The sequence below is a fragment of the Theobroma cacao genome, chromosome 10 (genome assembly GCF_000208745.1).
Source record: "Theobroma cacao cultivar B97-61/B2 chromosome 10, Criollo_cocoa_genome_V2, whole genome shotgun sequence".
NCBI classification, from domain to species: domain Eukaryota; kingdom Viridiplantae; phylum Streptophyta; class Magnoliopsida; order Malvales; family Malvaceae; genus Theobroma; species Theobroma cacao.
In genome coordinates, this window is record NC_030859.1 from 594,730 (window position 1) to 609,989 (window position 15,260).

The following is a 15,260-nucleotide window of genomic DNA, read 5'->3' on the forward strand; positions in this document are numbered from 1 at the left end:
AAATTTAAAAATTTTAAATTATAAACCTTTTACTAGACCCCTTTCTCTCTGTCACTTGTCATTTGAATGAAATGTTATTTAATTATTTACCAAATAGATAAATATATTTGAGTTCAATTTAAATTTTTAAGTTTTGAGTAATTTTGTAACGAAAAGATGAATTAATTACACTACGACATACAAATGGTTATGGAATTAATTTTTGATCCAATCTAAGTCATCGTGTAGGAAGCATCAAGGAAGTAACTCAAGCTCACCAAATTAATAATTAATTTTCACAACAAACATTAATATGAAATGAACTACATGCCAAGTCAGCATTGGACCCCACGCCAAGCCCCCCGCCCCCCTCGCTTTCCAAAAAGAAGAAAACGACTCAGTCTATAATTGCCACCTTTTTTTGTCTTTCCTTTGTTTCTTTATTAATTTTCCTCGCCGGCATCGCCTTCTACTTCACGTCACTTTTTCACCGCCGCCGTATCCATGGGGGTTGGCTTCGCTCGCCAACAAAAAGTACGTTCAAGGGTGAATAAATTAAGTTAATTTTTTAAATTGAAAATATAACAATTAATTCTTTTGGTTTTTTTTACCGCGGTGAAAAAATGAACGAAACCGAAATTTGAATAGGTTGAGGGAGATAAAAAGGTTCCAGTTCAGTCTTTTTGAGTGTACGCGTTTTCAAAGCCAACAAGCACTAAAGAAAACGAGGAATACTTATCTGAAGTCTAAATTCGATGGTTTCGTGTTGGATTCAGCTCTGACTCAGCTGCGTGTTCTCTTCCAAATCAGTGAAAAGTTTCGGGTTTTTTTTTTTTTTTGAGTTTAAGCTCTCTCAAAGAGAAATTAAGCTTTTGATCAGAAGAAGGAGACCATGATGAACAAGAACTGGAAGTTTGTAAGATTAAGACAAGAGTTTGGAGTTGGTGTTGTGTTGTTTTTGTTATGTCAAAGTTTGGTTTGTCGGTCGTTGAATGAAGAAGGTAAGTTTTTTTTTTTTTTCAATTTCAAGTTTTGGTTTTTGTTTGTTTCTTGGGAAAGTGGAGGAAAATAGATGTTTGGTAATGGATATGCAGGATTGGCGTTGTTGAGATTGAAAGAAAGAGTTGTGAATGATCCGTTTGGTGCTTTTTCGGATTGGAAGGAAGAAGATGGACTGTTTGACCATTGTTCTTGGTTTGGTGTCGAGTGCTCTGATGGCAAAGTTGTTGTTCTGTAAGTTTTTTCTTTTTCTTTCCCTTTTCTTTTTCTTATTTTTTTCTTGCTCTAATGATGTTTTTTCTACCCTTTTTTGGTCTCTACTGTTTGGTTGCTGAGAAAATAAAGGAAAAATAATTCAACTTTCGAGCCTTTAGAAATCTTTGTTACCCCTTTTGAGAATATTAAAAAGAATTTTAATGTTATTTTTGAGACTTGAATTCAGGCAAATTGATGGCTTATTTCCTTTAATTTGTTCCAAAATTTGATGGATGGAATGAATTAAAATGCAGGAACTTGAAAGATCTTTGTCTTGAAGGAACATTGGCACCTGAGCTTGGAACTCTAATTCACATTAAGTCTATGTAAGTGCCTGCAACTTCTTTATCTGCTTGTTGATATCAAAAAATGCTAAAATGCTTTCTTAGATGGTTGCTTGATAATCTCTTTTAAGTTTATACCCGGATCTACTTTCTTCGATCCATCCTTCTGATGCCATTGTTTCCCTGCAGTATTCTGCGGAACAACTTGTTTACTGGGATCATCCCTGAAGAGATTGGAGAACTGAAGAAATTAGAGGTGCTGGACTTGGGATACAATAACTTCAGTGGACCAGTTCCACCTGAACTTGGCAGCAATCTCTCACTGATGATCCTGTAAGTCGATGGTGTCAAAACAATTTGGTTCTCATTTTCTGGAGGTTTTTTCCGTCTCTCTCACCTGGTATAATGAATTGATTTTCTGCCTACGTTGCAGTTTACTGGACGATAATGAGCTTCTGATCAGTAGTTTCTCTCCCGAGATTGCTGAACTTCAGAAGCTTTCGGAAACTCAAGTGGATGAAAACCAACTATCTATCACGGCTAAATCATCCTGCAAGAAAAGATTCAACACATGGTATGTTAGTATATTTGATTACAAGTCATTGTCATATGGCTAGTTCTAATATGTCAAAAGAATAGAAATAAGCAATCCTGAACAAGTTTAGTTGCATCATATTTTCAGATGTAATTGTCATGAAAAATTTTCAACCTTTACTTATTATTTTGTGTTTTTTTCTTTCTACTATAATTTTCCATTGGCAGTTTCTTTATGACCATTTGTTCTTATTTGATCTTTCTTTATATCTTTGCTAGGAACATTGGCCAATCTGAAGATGCAGTGCAGAGGAGACTTCTGCTAGCAGCAGCTGCCCCTTCACCAGAGGGACCACCATCTTTTAGCTTTTCAAAAATACCTCCTCAGCCTCATGCACCTCAAATTGGACCTCATCCTGCATCTGCTGAAACTTCCCCAAATAGTACTTATAACAGAGATGATCCTCATAAACGACGTTCTTCTGCTCAAGCTCCTGCTCCATCAGAAAATAATACAGGATCACCTAATGCTTCTGATCCATCCTCTTCAGGAAGCAAACCTACAAGTTCTCATTCTAATTCAAATCAGCGGCCTACAATAATAGCAGGAGCCATAGGGGGTGCCATATTTCTTCTCATATTAATCGTTGGTACCTATCTCTTTGAAGCTTCTAAGGTATCTACTGTGAAACCTTGGGCTACAGGGCTAAGCGGACAGCTTCAGAAAGCATTTGTAACTGGTAATTCTTCCGCTCCACTACGACAGTAGATTAAAATTTAAAATCCTTCTTGATTTCAGACATACTAATGATTGCAATACAACTTAAGACAGTTTGTGTTGCAATACTCATCGTCTAGAATATTCATCATGGATGATTAATTACTTGCGTTTCAGGTGTACCAAAGCTGAAGAGATCAGAGCTTGAAGGAGCCTGTGAAGATTTCAGCAATGTGATTGGTTCTTCAACAATTGGCACTGTGTACAAAGGGACATTGTCTAATGGGGTCGAAATAGCCGTGGCCTCTGTCCCAGTGAAATCTGCCAAAGATTGGTCAAAGCCTTTAGAAACACAGTTCAGGAAGAAGGTATTATACTGAAATTTCCATCTAGATACACGTGCTTGATGTGTTGTTATGGTCTCTCTTAACTGTTTCTAAGTTTCTGGTTTCAGATCGACACATTATCAAAAGTGAACCACAAAAATTTTGTCAACCTTCTCGGTTATTGTGAGGAAGAGGAGCCTTTTACTAGGATGATGGTTTTTGAATATGCTCCAAATGGGACACTCTTTGAGCATTTACACAGTAAGTGGCTAATTGTTGTTTTCGGTATATACATATATATTCTATAACAATTCATTTACCCCGATGACCTTAGTCAATGTAAGTGTCACTTAATTTTGCATCTCTTCTGTTAAAGCAAGTCCTATGGTGCAGAAACTGGATAATGTTGCTTGTTACGAACATATTATTTTCTGTTTTTCTCCCTTTGGGGATCCAAATTCTGCTACTTTGAGCATATCATCTGGAGCTGAGTCAGTTGTACTAATTTGATCACAATATTTGCCTTTCAAAAAAAAAATTGTTCACAATATGATATTTATTGCCAATTTCATTGATGTCTTGTATCATCTTTGTAGTTTGACCATTTTAAAATAGTGGCAAAAAGACTTGGTTAGTCCTCTTGTCTGTCCAAGTTGTTGATTTTCTCATAGAGAAAGGAAACTCATCTTGCAATTTTGACTTTGAATTATGCACAGCTTAGTTTGCTACATAACCTGGCATTAGAAGGTCATATGCTTCTTCACTTGAACAAGCAACATTATGTTTTTTTCATTCTTTGTAAACAAATGTCATTTACCTTTTCCATTGGTGTTCAGCATTGAAATTAAACATTGTTATCTTTTTACCTGATATTGCAGTTAAAGAATCCGAGCACTTGGACTGGCCAATGAGGTTGAGAATCATAATGGGCATGGCTTACTGCCTTGAGCATATGCACCAGCTGAACCCACCCATTCCCCACAACAACCTGTCCTCCTCTGCTGTCAATCTAACAGAAGACTATGCGGCAAAAATGTCAGACCCCTGTTTCTGGAATGAGATAACTGCAGCAGAGAGGGAAGCAGACAGAACAAACCTTGAAGATCCACCACTATCAAGCCTGGAAAGCAATGTTTATACCTTGGGCGTATTGTTATTTGAAATATTAACGGGTAGGATGCCTTACTTGGTGGATAACGGTTCACTTGAAGACTGGGCATCAGACTATTTGAGAAGGAAGCAAGCCCTCATAGAGATGGTTGATCCAACTCTAAACTCTTTTGACAGGGATCAACTTGAGGAACTCGGGAAGGTCATAAAATCTTGTGTCCACCCTGAACCTAGATGTAGACCAGATATGAAAGAAGTCAGTGCAAGATTGAGAGAGATCACTGCAATCACACCTGATAGTGCAATCCCAAAACTTTCTCCTCTTTGGTGGGCAGAGCTCGAGATCATGTCTGCCGAAACAAGCTAGGGGGATGAAGTTGAGGTTGTAAGTATGGGACTTGGATGTTTTCTGTCTGCTGCTGGTGGAGAGGCGAAAAGAATAAGTTTGCCCGTAAACCAGCACTGGTTGTATTTACTTCTAGAGAAATGGAAAGTTTGTTGTATATATTTGAGATAGAGAGGAAATCCAGGAAATTTTCCTTGTTTTTGGTTTTCAGTGTGAAAATACATAAAAGAAGAAGAAGAAAAGCATAATTGCAAGCTGCTTGATTTCTATTTGTTCATTGTTACCTTCTCTGTTGCAATGCAGAATCAATTTGTTGCCCAATCTTGCACTCTTTCTTTGCCGCGCATTTTAGACTAATCCATTGCAACCGTGAATTGTATAAAGGAAAGAGTAGAAACAAAAATTACAAAATATTATGTGAAAAAAGTTAAAATCACGAAGATTATAAGTGGAATTTACCTGAAATTTGAATCGGAAAAAGGGAGTTTTAAAGGAATCCATACATTTCGAACTCTAAAAACTTACCCAACAATGAACCAATTCCATTGATTTCCAGACAGACTTCAAAATGTAGCCAACCCCTTAGATAAGCCACTATATATGAAGTTTGAAAGCCTTAGCTTAGGCACAGCCCAATTTTCCAATTCTAAGGCTTTGGATGTGATTGTATTTCATTGTTGATGGGAAAGTGGCCTTCACGTAAACAAATAGAGAATGCAATAAGAGAAAGTTGACTATACTTAGTAGCCTCCACGTCCTTCAAAACTTTCCCTATATATACCACCCAATGGCAGTGCCCCTCCATCCTGCAATTCGCATAGCTTTTTTACCTTAATCTTCTCTCCAAGCTCCAGGCCGATATCCCTGCAAAATGGCTAGCAGTCACCTGGCGGTTTTCATCTCATCGCTGTTGCTGCTCCCCCTGGCCTTCCCCTCCATAGCTGCTGCTTATGGAGACACCCTGCAAGGGAAGAAAACTGAGGTAGTTGTGGAAGGAGTGGTCTACTGCCAGAGCTGTGATAACTATGGATCATGGTCCTTGTCGAAAGCAGAACCGATCGCTTCAGCTAAAGTTAGTGTCATCTGCAGAAACGACATGGACCAAGTTAGCTTCTACAAGGCTTTTGAAACAGACGGGAACGGCTACTTCTTTGCTGAGCTCGAAGGGTTCCAAATGAGCCATTCTCTCTTGGACCATCCCCTCCAATCTTGCCGAGTCAAGCTCGTTTCATCGCCTCTCGAGAACTGCAACCTCCTGTCTAACGTTAACTACGGGCTTAATGGCTCTCCACTTCGTTACGAAAACAAGAGACTGCACCGAAAGGATTACGAGGTTGTGGTCTATGCTGCAGGTCCCTTGGCTTTCCGACCAGCTCATTGCCCTGCCCCAACCAACTATTAATGTCACTGCCGATCATCTTTGGACCTGGATTAAGTTTTCATTTTGATTTGGATTCTTGTTTTTTCTGATCAGTTTATGTTGGTAAATCGTTCTATTTCTTGAATAAATTGAACTCTGCTGCCATGCAGCATGCTGTTTTTGCTGCCACAATTTTTCAGTTTTTTGTCACAATTTTTCATTCTCAAGCATGACGGAATTTAAATAGGGTTGAGCTCCAACAGAAATCAAAGTAAATGGGAAAAGGTGTACATTTCAAAAAATTGTCACATAAAGAAACAAGATGGAAATTCCATCTAATCCAAGGTTGTTACATCTCAAATACATGTGCCAGGTTAGGATAAAGACTCGGGCAAATCCACCATAGCAATATATCCAAACGTTCTCTCTTCTAGAAGTCCAGTGGCATTCCAAACATCTTATTTATATCATCCATTGCTTCTTTTGTAAACACAGTTGGCTCAAATAAATCACAATCACTTAACTTGGCAGATGATTTTGAAGGGGGCAGGCGTTCTTGATTTTCCAATTCATCATCAGGAAGTATAGAAAACCCACCAACATCTTGATTCTTATTAACTGGTGCTTTTTCCTGCTTCTTTCTCTTTGCCCTTACAAAATCTATTGGCTTCCCAAACATGCTGTTGATATCTTGCATAGCCTCCTTCAAGTTAATGGTGGGATCGACTAAGCCATGGTGGCAAACGTTTTCTACCACTGGCTCATCTGAAATGGTCGAACCAACAAATCTGTGAACCACTGTATCCTCTCTAAGCTTTGGTTGTCGCGAACTTTGTGCATCAACATCATCTGAACTTTCAGGAGAATCATTAGGACAGGGAAACACAAACATATTTAGATGTGAAGCAGATGACATAGAATCCCCTTTCGAATTTTGAACCTCAATCTGTTCTAAGTTATCTTTCTCATCATTTCCTTCCCCAGCCTCACTATCTTCTTCATCGTCAACATATATTTTAAATGAATCCTCCTGAGCCTGACAAGTTCGAGCTTTACCCTTTTGCCCCTTTTCTTCAGGTTGAATTGATGAGTTGATTCCACTATCCAAATTTGCATCAAACACCCTAAATCCAGAGTTCAAACTACAATCTTCTTTCTGTTGCCTTCGGTGTGATCTCCTCCCAATAGGAGCTGTCTCCAAAGGCTCTCGAAACATGCTGTTAATTGCATTCATTGCCTCCTTCATGTTTATTGTAGGATCCACCAGTCCATGATGGCAGGCATCTTCTGCTTCAGATTTACCAACAATAGCAGTATCAACAAACTTCACCCCAACCGTATCATCATTCCGAATTCTCCTTGGTTCATCCAACTCTCTTTCCGTTAAAGCTCTCTTCTTCGATATACCATCATGTAATGCTGAAGACCACTTATGCTTATCCTCAACTATGCATATGCCTTCACTGTTTTCTTTTGATTGGCTGCATTGGAGAGGCCTCCTAGCAGTTCTCCCTTCCTGGCGCTGCAGCACAGTCAGATTGTGGGAAAAAGACAATGAAAACAAGCACACTAGGTAAGCAAACAAAAGGGTTACCTGGATTTTCTTCTTCTTATGTCTCTCCATTCGATTCAGGAATTGCTCATATGATTTTTGCAACTCATCAACTGGTTCTGCAAGGCTTTTCAGCAAATGATAGGAGTAAATCAAGCACTAGTTTGAGTTTCCAAAGCACATATGCAACATCAATAATTACATATTTCATGCTATGTTGGAATTGAAACATTAGTTGCAGTTGAGTTAAAAAAATTGCACAGAATGAAGTATAATCTCTTGTTTATGACCAATTGATCTCACCAAAACACCTAGACCTTAAGTATAATCAAGTAATAAGAAGGTGAAATCAGTAAGTACATAAACTAAGCTTAATATCCATGATTAGTTACATGTTTCAAAAACTTGTAGAACTAAGCTTCCACACTTAGCAAAACAATTGGATTTACAGATTATTCGTATTAATTACCAAAAACTGATAGCAAACTGAAAAAGCCTACTTTTGAACACCCAAATGGTACATTGTCTCAGCCTCATCAAATTTCTTGATCTTCTCATAGTAAAGAGCATATGCCTGGTAGTACAAAGACCGTTTTGTCCCTATGTGATTCATCTCCATTCTTCTCAACAGCAACCTCGGTTCATCCACAAAATCCATCTGCTCACCAAAAGAAACCAACCCAGAAACCAAATAATTATAAATTTCCAAAAAAATGAAAAATGAAGAATGCATTCGTTAGTCAGTAAGTTACCAATTGTAACCAAACGCGGAGGTACCGTAAATCGTTACGGTAACGGCGATCGGATTCGAATGTTTGGGTGCATTTCTGCAAAAATCGAGGTAGCTTCTCATTCAAAATCTCAGGTGGAAGTGACTCTTTCATTTTCTTAATCCCTCTGTGAAAAAAAGTTTGAGTTCATATAAATGATTTGAATATCAAAAGAAAAAGAAAAAGAAGCTAATCGAGAGAGAGAGTACCGAAGCCATGGGAGAAGAGGATCTTTGCCAGAGTAAGATTTGATCTCGGATATTACTGAAGAGAAGAGATTTCTGTACATTGTCTCGTTCTTTTCTGCCATTTTTTTGGCTTTGGAAGGATCGAGAGAGGAAAATGGAGCTTGCTAATGGAAAAAGGCTTTGTCCTGTAATCTTTTGAATTTATGTTATGGCGCCAATCGGGTCGGTGCCGTATTGGATCTCGGGTTACAATCACGGGTCCATTTGAAGAGGAATGATGTAATGACAGAATGACACGTGGTGATATCACTGCCGTTACTTCTTTTGTCTTATTGATCATATAGTAGGCTTAAAAATAATTACAGCCCTTTTCTTTTTCTTTTTAAATGAAGCATTGATCCAATTTCAAATAAAGAAAATATTCAATTTTTTTATTATTTGCATAATCACTAAATGTATAATTGTTAAATATTATCATGTTTAGTGCAATTACGCCTATGTTTTTTTAATCGTATGATCTTTGTTCTTTCGAGATGAAACTCTTTTAAATTTTAATAATTTAAAATTTTAAAACTTGAATTAAATCAATCTAGTAACTTATTTTTAAGAAAATAAGAAAATGAAAAAACTTATTTAGTAATTCACCTTGATTTTACAAAATCATGAAAAGTAATAAATAATTTCATATATAAAATTAATCGAAAGCAAAAATAATAAAAAATGAGCTAAAGGTAATTGCACAGTTAGGCAAATCTCTTCATTTATTTAAAAATTCAAATAAATCTTTATTTTTTATAAAAGTAAATCGAAATACATCAAAATTAAACAAATTTTGAATGAATTTGTTAAAATCTAGTTTAAATCAAACAATTTCGATACATAACACCAATTTGCTCAATGCCAATCAAGTTCTTTGAAAAGGGATATAAAATGTCAAATATAAACTTAAAAAATATGGAAACAAATCGAAATTCACAAATTTAATAAGAAAAGGCTTGCAATACTTGAAATTAGATTAAAAAATCGATGAAATTTAGAGATATTTCAATTGAAAAATTAAAATAAATTAGTAATTTTTTAAATAAGAATGATTGAATGACTACTTAAAATTCTCAACACTTTCATTGAAAAAATTTCATTTAAATGTTTTTTGAAATAAATTATCAAACATATTGAAAGAAAATTAAACAATTAAAAATATAAAATCATTAATTTGAAAATTTTCAATTATTAATCAAACAGCAATAATCATCAATTATTTACCAATAACTAATAATGCATCTCTTATTTCCAATTAAATTCTGATAACTTGCAATTGTTTACAATTGTGTATAGTTCATAACTTTAAAATGACTCAATCAACAAAAAACAAACATTTGTGAACATAAAGGAAATAAAAAAGAGTAAAGGGGTATCTTAGCAAAAAAAATGCCTCGAGTACTTCAGCATCTAAAACCTCACCGCCACCCTCTTCCTCACTTCACAGTTCTACGAAGTCGCACGGTGGTTCTTCTTCTTTTCTGTTTACAATGTCAAACCGGGAACCGAAACCCGACTCGACTCCACCTAATTCGAAACCCGACCCTGAACGCCCAAAACCTTTCAAAACCAATGACATCGAAGAAGAAGAAGACGAAGACGACGATAACGACCTCGAAGATGATGAGAACCAAAACGACGACGTATTCGGAGAACCGAACAGCCCTAAACCGCAAGCACGGGAGGCTCGATACCGTGCGGAGAAACTCAAAATGGACTCGCTGCTACAGCGAATGCAGAGCGGTCCCGTTTCCCTCCGAGTCCACGACGTGATCATCAAAGGGAACACGAAAACCAAGGACCACATCATTGAAGCCGAGACCGAGGAGTTGAAGAGCGTCAGCTCAATGCAAGAGCTCTTAAAAGCGTCACAATTGGTGAATCTGCGGCTCCAAGCGCTTGAAGTTTTCGATTCAGTGAAAATCACGCTCGATTCGGGCCCGCCGGAACTGCCCGGAACTGCTAACGTGATTATCGAGGTTGTCGAGACAGCGAACCCGCTTTCGGGACAGATTGGAGCTTATACGAAAGCAGAGGTAACCAATTTTATTTCAGCTGATTTTTGAATGTTTGCTTCTCTGTAATTTGATTGTTCCATTTTTGTATGTTTGGTTGCTGAGAAATTTAGCGGAAAACTGTTGCGATGTGGTTTTTGTAGACATGAGTTAAATGGAGTTTACGAAAAGTTGGAATGCGAGTAAATAGTTTGAATTTGATATGCTAAAATGAAAATGCGCTATTAGATTTTGTGCTGAAAATTTGTATCTTGAAAGCTGTATTCTAATGTGTAGAATGTCGCGAGTTAGAGGATTTCCATGGCTCAAGAATTGATCTTTATGATAGCTATTGAATAAAGCTGCATATATGCAATTCTACCTCCCAAATATTTTTAACTGTCAAGTATGATTTGCAGAATTTTGTTGTGTAAGAGCATAATTTGTGCCATGCTTCATGCACAGATTTGCTTAGATATTCCATGGCACTCTGCCTTCTTACAGAGTTAGTTTAGTTATGATTTGGTCATTACATGTAACCTACGAGGTGTGAGTATCTGAAATAAACTATAAACATATATATGTGATTGTAATATTTACACTGACTTTGACATGGAAAGTTCTGTTGCTTATGCCCTTTGATCACTCATTTTTGTGAATTTATAAGCATACTAGCTCAAATGTTGTTTTCTAAAATTGAACAATGCTGTTATAGGCTAGATCTTCTACGGTGGAAGGATCTCTCAAGTACAAAAATCCGTTTGGTTATGGGGATCTTTGGGATGGTTCATTGGCATACGGCTGTGATCACTCCGCAGAGGTAAGTGCTGGCGTGTATTTGCCCAGATTCAAAGGACTGGTAAGTCCTGTCACAGCACGAGCATACTTACTATCCCAAGATTGGCTAAAGTTTTCTTCTTACAAAGAGCGATCTTTGGGCCTCTCTCTTGGCCTGTTTTCTACTACACATCATGATGTGGCATACAACCTTGCATGGCGTATGGTGACTGATCCATCACAAATGTCATCAAGGTCCATAAGGAGGCAGCTTGGACATAATTTACTTTCTTCTTTGAAGTATACATTTAAATTTGATAGGAGAAATTCGACTCTGAGGCCGACTCGGGGCTATGCTTTTGTTTCTACTACTCAAATTGGTGGCCTTGCACCTGATAGTCGGAGCTTAAGATTTTTGCGGCAGGTGTGGATTACGTGTGCTTTTCTTTTACCCCACCTTTTTTCTGCATTTCTTTTTGAAGTTTTTAGAAGCTTTCTTTTTTTTTTTTTGGTCTCACAATCATGCATTTGTACTTGTGTGGTAGAATTGCTGTTTTTTTCTTTGTTTTGTCAATTTTTTTCCTGTTTATTCACTTTAGTTTTCTTTCCATATATGACAGGAGTTTGATCTTCGTTACGCTGTTCCTCTTGGATTTTATCGTGCAGCTCTTAATTTTGGGATTTCTGGTGGTGTTGTCTTTCCATTGGGAAATGGGTTCTTGAGTAGGCCATCATCCCTGCCAGAGAGATTCTTCTTAGGTGGCAACATGTCTCCGGTTTGCACTGTTGGGGGGCCAACAGCATTATGGGGATTTAAGACAAGGGGATTGGGTCCAACAGAGCCAAGAAGAAAGGTTAATGATGAAAACACTGATCCTTCTGGAGTAGATTTTCTTGGAGGAGACCTTGCTGTTACTGCTTTGGCAGACCTGTCATTTGATCTTCCGTTTAGGTGGTTTAGAGAAAAAGGGATTCATGCTCATGTTTTTGCATGTACCGGTAATGTTGCCAAGTTAACGGAGAATGAGTATCGAAATTTCTCTGTTCAGAAGTTTGTAGATTCACTTCGAAGTTCTGTAGGAGTTGGACTTGTTGTCCCTACAAGTTTATTCCGCATGGAGGTTTGCTCTCTCTCTCTCTCTCCAATTATTTTCAATCTAAGCTATTGAGAGCTTTTAAGATGTTGGTTTTCTATTCTTTTTTGTATAATCTTATTGATAATCTAACTAGGACTTTTGTATTCCCTGATTGATCGAAGATTTTTGATAATCTTATTGCGTAAGATTTGTTTCTCCCTGAATTCTACACTTCATATAGACACTACTCAAAGATAGCTAACCGTGATAGATCTCTGACTGTGGTTGTTAAGGGAGTCAATGCCGTTTTCATCCTTTTGCTTTTTTCAACTGTTTTGAATGTGTTAAGTTTCTTGATGATAAAAGATATGGTAGGATTGAGTAGATTTCTATGTTAACACTCCAGTTCAAATGGGACCAATTACATTTAATTTTGGCTCCTTGCCTTCCATTTTGTTCATTATGTTTTGACAAGTCTTGGGACTGGCATTTTGTAGCTAACATGATTTTTCCTCCTTTCTGGATCAGCTTAACTACTGCTATATACTGAGGAAGTTTGATCATGATCGGGCGAAAACTGGCTTTTGGCTTACCTTCTCTGGTGCATCATAGAATTTGGACTTGATATAGGCGTCCGGCAGCATTGAGGCAACACTTAAAGCCTGTCATTCAGGCAACTGGGTTTTCCCATCCCTCGGAAATCCTGCTTCACTCCTCGGTATTGTTGTTTCGGAACAGTGTTGATTTTTTCTGTTGTCAAGTGTAGTTTTCACATTTAGTTGGACAAAGTTCAGTGGGCTCACTTTTCCAGCTCAAGAGTACAAGAAAATAATGGCATTTCAGTTACCAGTGTACTTATAGAGTCCCACAAAATCAGGGAACTTTCTATTCGCATCTCAAAAATTGTTTATTTTGAGCATCTGATTATTTATTGATTATGAGAAAATATTTTCCAGGAATACAAATTTTGACTGCCTATATTGTTGCTCCAAATAATTGCTTCAATGGCCCCTTGAAAATGCAAGGCTAATCTTTTGAATTGGTGCAATACTATGATGCATGAAACTTACAAGATTATTTATAGATTGGGATTTACTTTCATTACCTTTTTGTTTGATGTTTGTCAATACATTTTTATTTGCCGGTTACATGTGTAGATTTATCAATAAATCGTAAAAGTCATATTTATGAACGGTGATTAAAAGTATATTAAAAAAAAACAAATTAAAATGTAGTGGTGGGGAGTTGGATTTAATTATTATTTGATATGAGAAAAAATATTTAAAAACATATTGAAAAGTAATGGAAGAAACGGGGAATGTGATTTCTATATTTGGAATTATTTGGGCTGCTCACAAAGTCCAACAAAAAGGGTTAGGGCCCTGGCTGAATGTATTTTGGTGTTTGGGTTTAGGTTAATTTACCAGAATTGGGCTTTTTCTTAATTTAGGTCCACTTTGAATCTAACCCAATGGCCAATGCCTTTCAAAAGACCATGATTCGCCTTAATATGTATTCTCATGCATGATAAAAATTACATAAAGAAAAATCAAGAACAGAAAAAAACCATTAGGGTTGGCTTTACAGATTGGGAAATTGAAGCACAATCTGTCATACCAGAACCTTTCTATAATAACTTTCACAAGCCAACCAAGCCAGCCAAACTTTTGTTCAAAATCATGCTTAACCTTTGGCTTGTTTATCGTGAAGCTTACTCTTAATTTAAAGAGAAAGAATTACAAATATTAATTTTTTTTATTCTACTTAATTCAATTTATTGATAATCATTGGACCGGACAACATAGACATGCAGAACACAAAACGAAAATTAAAAATTCTTTTTCTATCATAAAGATCACGAATTTCTTAGACATTAGATTTGACAATATTATTTGTAAAGTTATTAACAAATCGAATGAAGGTCGGTCTTTATTTCTTATAAAATATACACATATTTTCCCAACAAAAAATGCTTAGGGTAAATTCCCACCAGCCAATGCGCAACAAATTGCGTTTGTTCACCAATCTTGTTGAGTGGCCAAAAAACAAATACCAAATAGAACAAACTTGCGTTCAAAATCTGTCGATGAGAGAAATTCTAATACAACTATGCAGCAAAAGACATTCTATAAATTACGTGCACTTCCTTCACGCTTATCCCTTACGTGCCTTACCAAGACACAACTAATACAAGTCGGTTTCACCTGCGGAAAACATTTCTTGGACGGCTGTGATTTCTCCCACCAGGATGCCCGTGACTGTCAAGAACTTTTGAGCTAAGAAAGTTCGAAAACCTTTCAGTTTTGTGGTTATCTGCCATTTTCATACAGGAAAAAAGGCCTTTCCTTTCATGCATGGAGAAAGAGAACACACACGAGTATGGAATTGGAATATAAGGTTTTTCATGCAGGCAAACAATTAATGATATTCTCACCTAAACAGCCTTTTGTCAAAAGTACTCACGATCATGTGAATAACAGTAGGCTGTAGCGTCATGTGTTGAATTGTTGATCAGTTTCATTCAGATTAGAAGAGTTTTAACAGGATCCAGTTTCATGACTTAATCTGCTTCTTTTACAATCTGTCTTGTCCAAACTTTTAGCTTTTGGGAGGGGGAGGGGAGGGGGGTTGGGAACTTGGGATCTGAATTCTAGTTTAACAGGCATAAATTGAGTGGTCCAAGGCTGATGGCTCCATGCCATGGCCAAGAGGGCAGAAAGGCCAAGCTGACCCGTTACTTTTGCCTAGCTGTAAGCAGCATATATGCAATGAAGGTCATGATTTTCTGCCTTCACTTATCTCTCCAATTTCCCATTTCACAATCATTTTCCAAAGTTGTCTCTCTCGAACTTTCCCATAGGCCAAGTTCAGAATATGTCAATGACCCCAAGCCAAAGAGAGTGAGAGATCCAATTGAAAGAGAGATGATGGCAAGAAAAGCCAGCCACATACC

General features: G+C 37.1%; 4 protein-coding genes across 5 annotated transcripts; 3 read left to right on the forward strand and 1 right to left on the reverse strand.

The window, feature by feature from the left end:
• On the forward strand, nucleotides 872-4,834 carry LOC18585812 (probable inactive receptor-like protein kinase At3g56050). The gene is made up of 9 exons (XM_007008833.2): nucleotides 872-980; nucleotides 1,074-1,212; nucleotides 1,488-1,559; nucleotides 1,707-1,850; nucleotides 1,951-2,091; nucleotides 2,331-2,791; nucleotides 2,947-3,137; nucleotides 3,224-3,356; nucleotides 3,974-4,834. Exons 1-9 carry the CDS (start codon nucleotides 872-874, stop codon nucleotides 4,570-4,572), a joined length of 1,989 nt encoding a protein of 662 aa, XP_007008895.2. The 3' UTR covers nucleotides 4,573-4,834.
• LOC18585813 (non-classical arabinogalactan protein 30) lies at nucleotides 5,325-6,098 on the forward strand. Its single transcript, XM_007008834.2, has one exon. It carries the CDS (start codon nucleotides 5,423-5,425, stop codon nucleotides 5,951-5,953), a length of 531 nt encoding a protein of 176 aa, XP_007008896.2. The 5' UTR covers nucleotides 5,325-5,422; the 3' UTR covers nucleotides 5,954-6,098.
• Nucleotides 6,167-8,624, reverse strand: LOC18585814 (probable inactive serine/threonine-protein kinase bub1). 2 transcript variants are annotated; one of them, XM_007008836.2, is made up of 5 exons: nucleotides 8,443-8,624; nucleotides 8,216-8,360; nucleotides 7,964-8,121; nucleotides 7,506-7,590; nucleotides 6,167-7,427 (listed from the first exon to the last, which is right to left on the reverse strand). In XM_007008836.2, the coding sequence occupies exons 1-5, from the start codon at nucleotides 8,541-8,543 to the stop codon at nucleotides 6,342-6,344; spliced, it is 1,575 nt and encodes a 524-aa protein (XP_007008898.2). In that variant the 5' UTR covers nucleotides 8,544-8,624; the 3' UTR covers nucleotides 6,167-6,341. The 2 variants fall into 2 exon arrangements, with proteins under 2 accessions (XP_007008898.2, XP_007008897.2); XM_007008835.2 differs by having other exon boundaries at nucleotides 6,167-7,433; nucleotides 8,443-8,623.
• LOC18585815 (sorting and assembly machinery component 50 homolog) lies at nucleotides 9,895-13,285 on the forward strand. Its single transcript, XM_007008839.2, has 4 exons — nucleotides 9,895-10,496; nucleotides 11,170-11,655; nucleotides 11,852-12,352; nucleotides 12,836-13,285. The coding sequence occupies exons 1-4, from the start codon at nucleotides 9,951-9,953 to the stop codon at nucleotides 12,917-12,919; spliced, it is 1,617 nt and encodes a 538-aa protein (XP_007008901.2). The 5' UTR covers nucleotides 9,895-9,950; the 3' UTR covers nucleotides 12,920-13,285.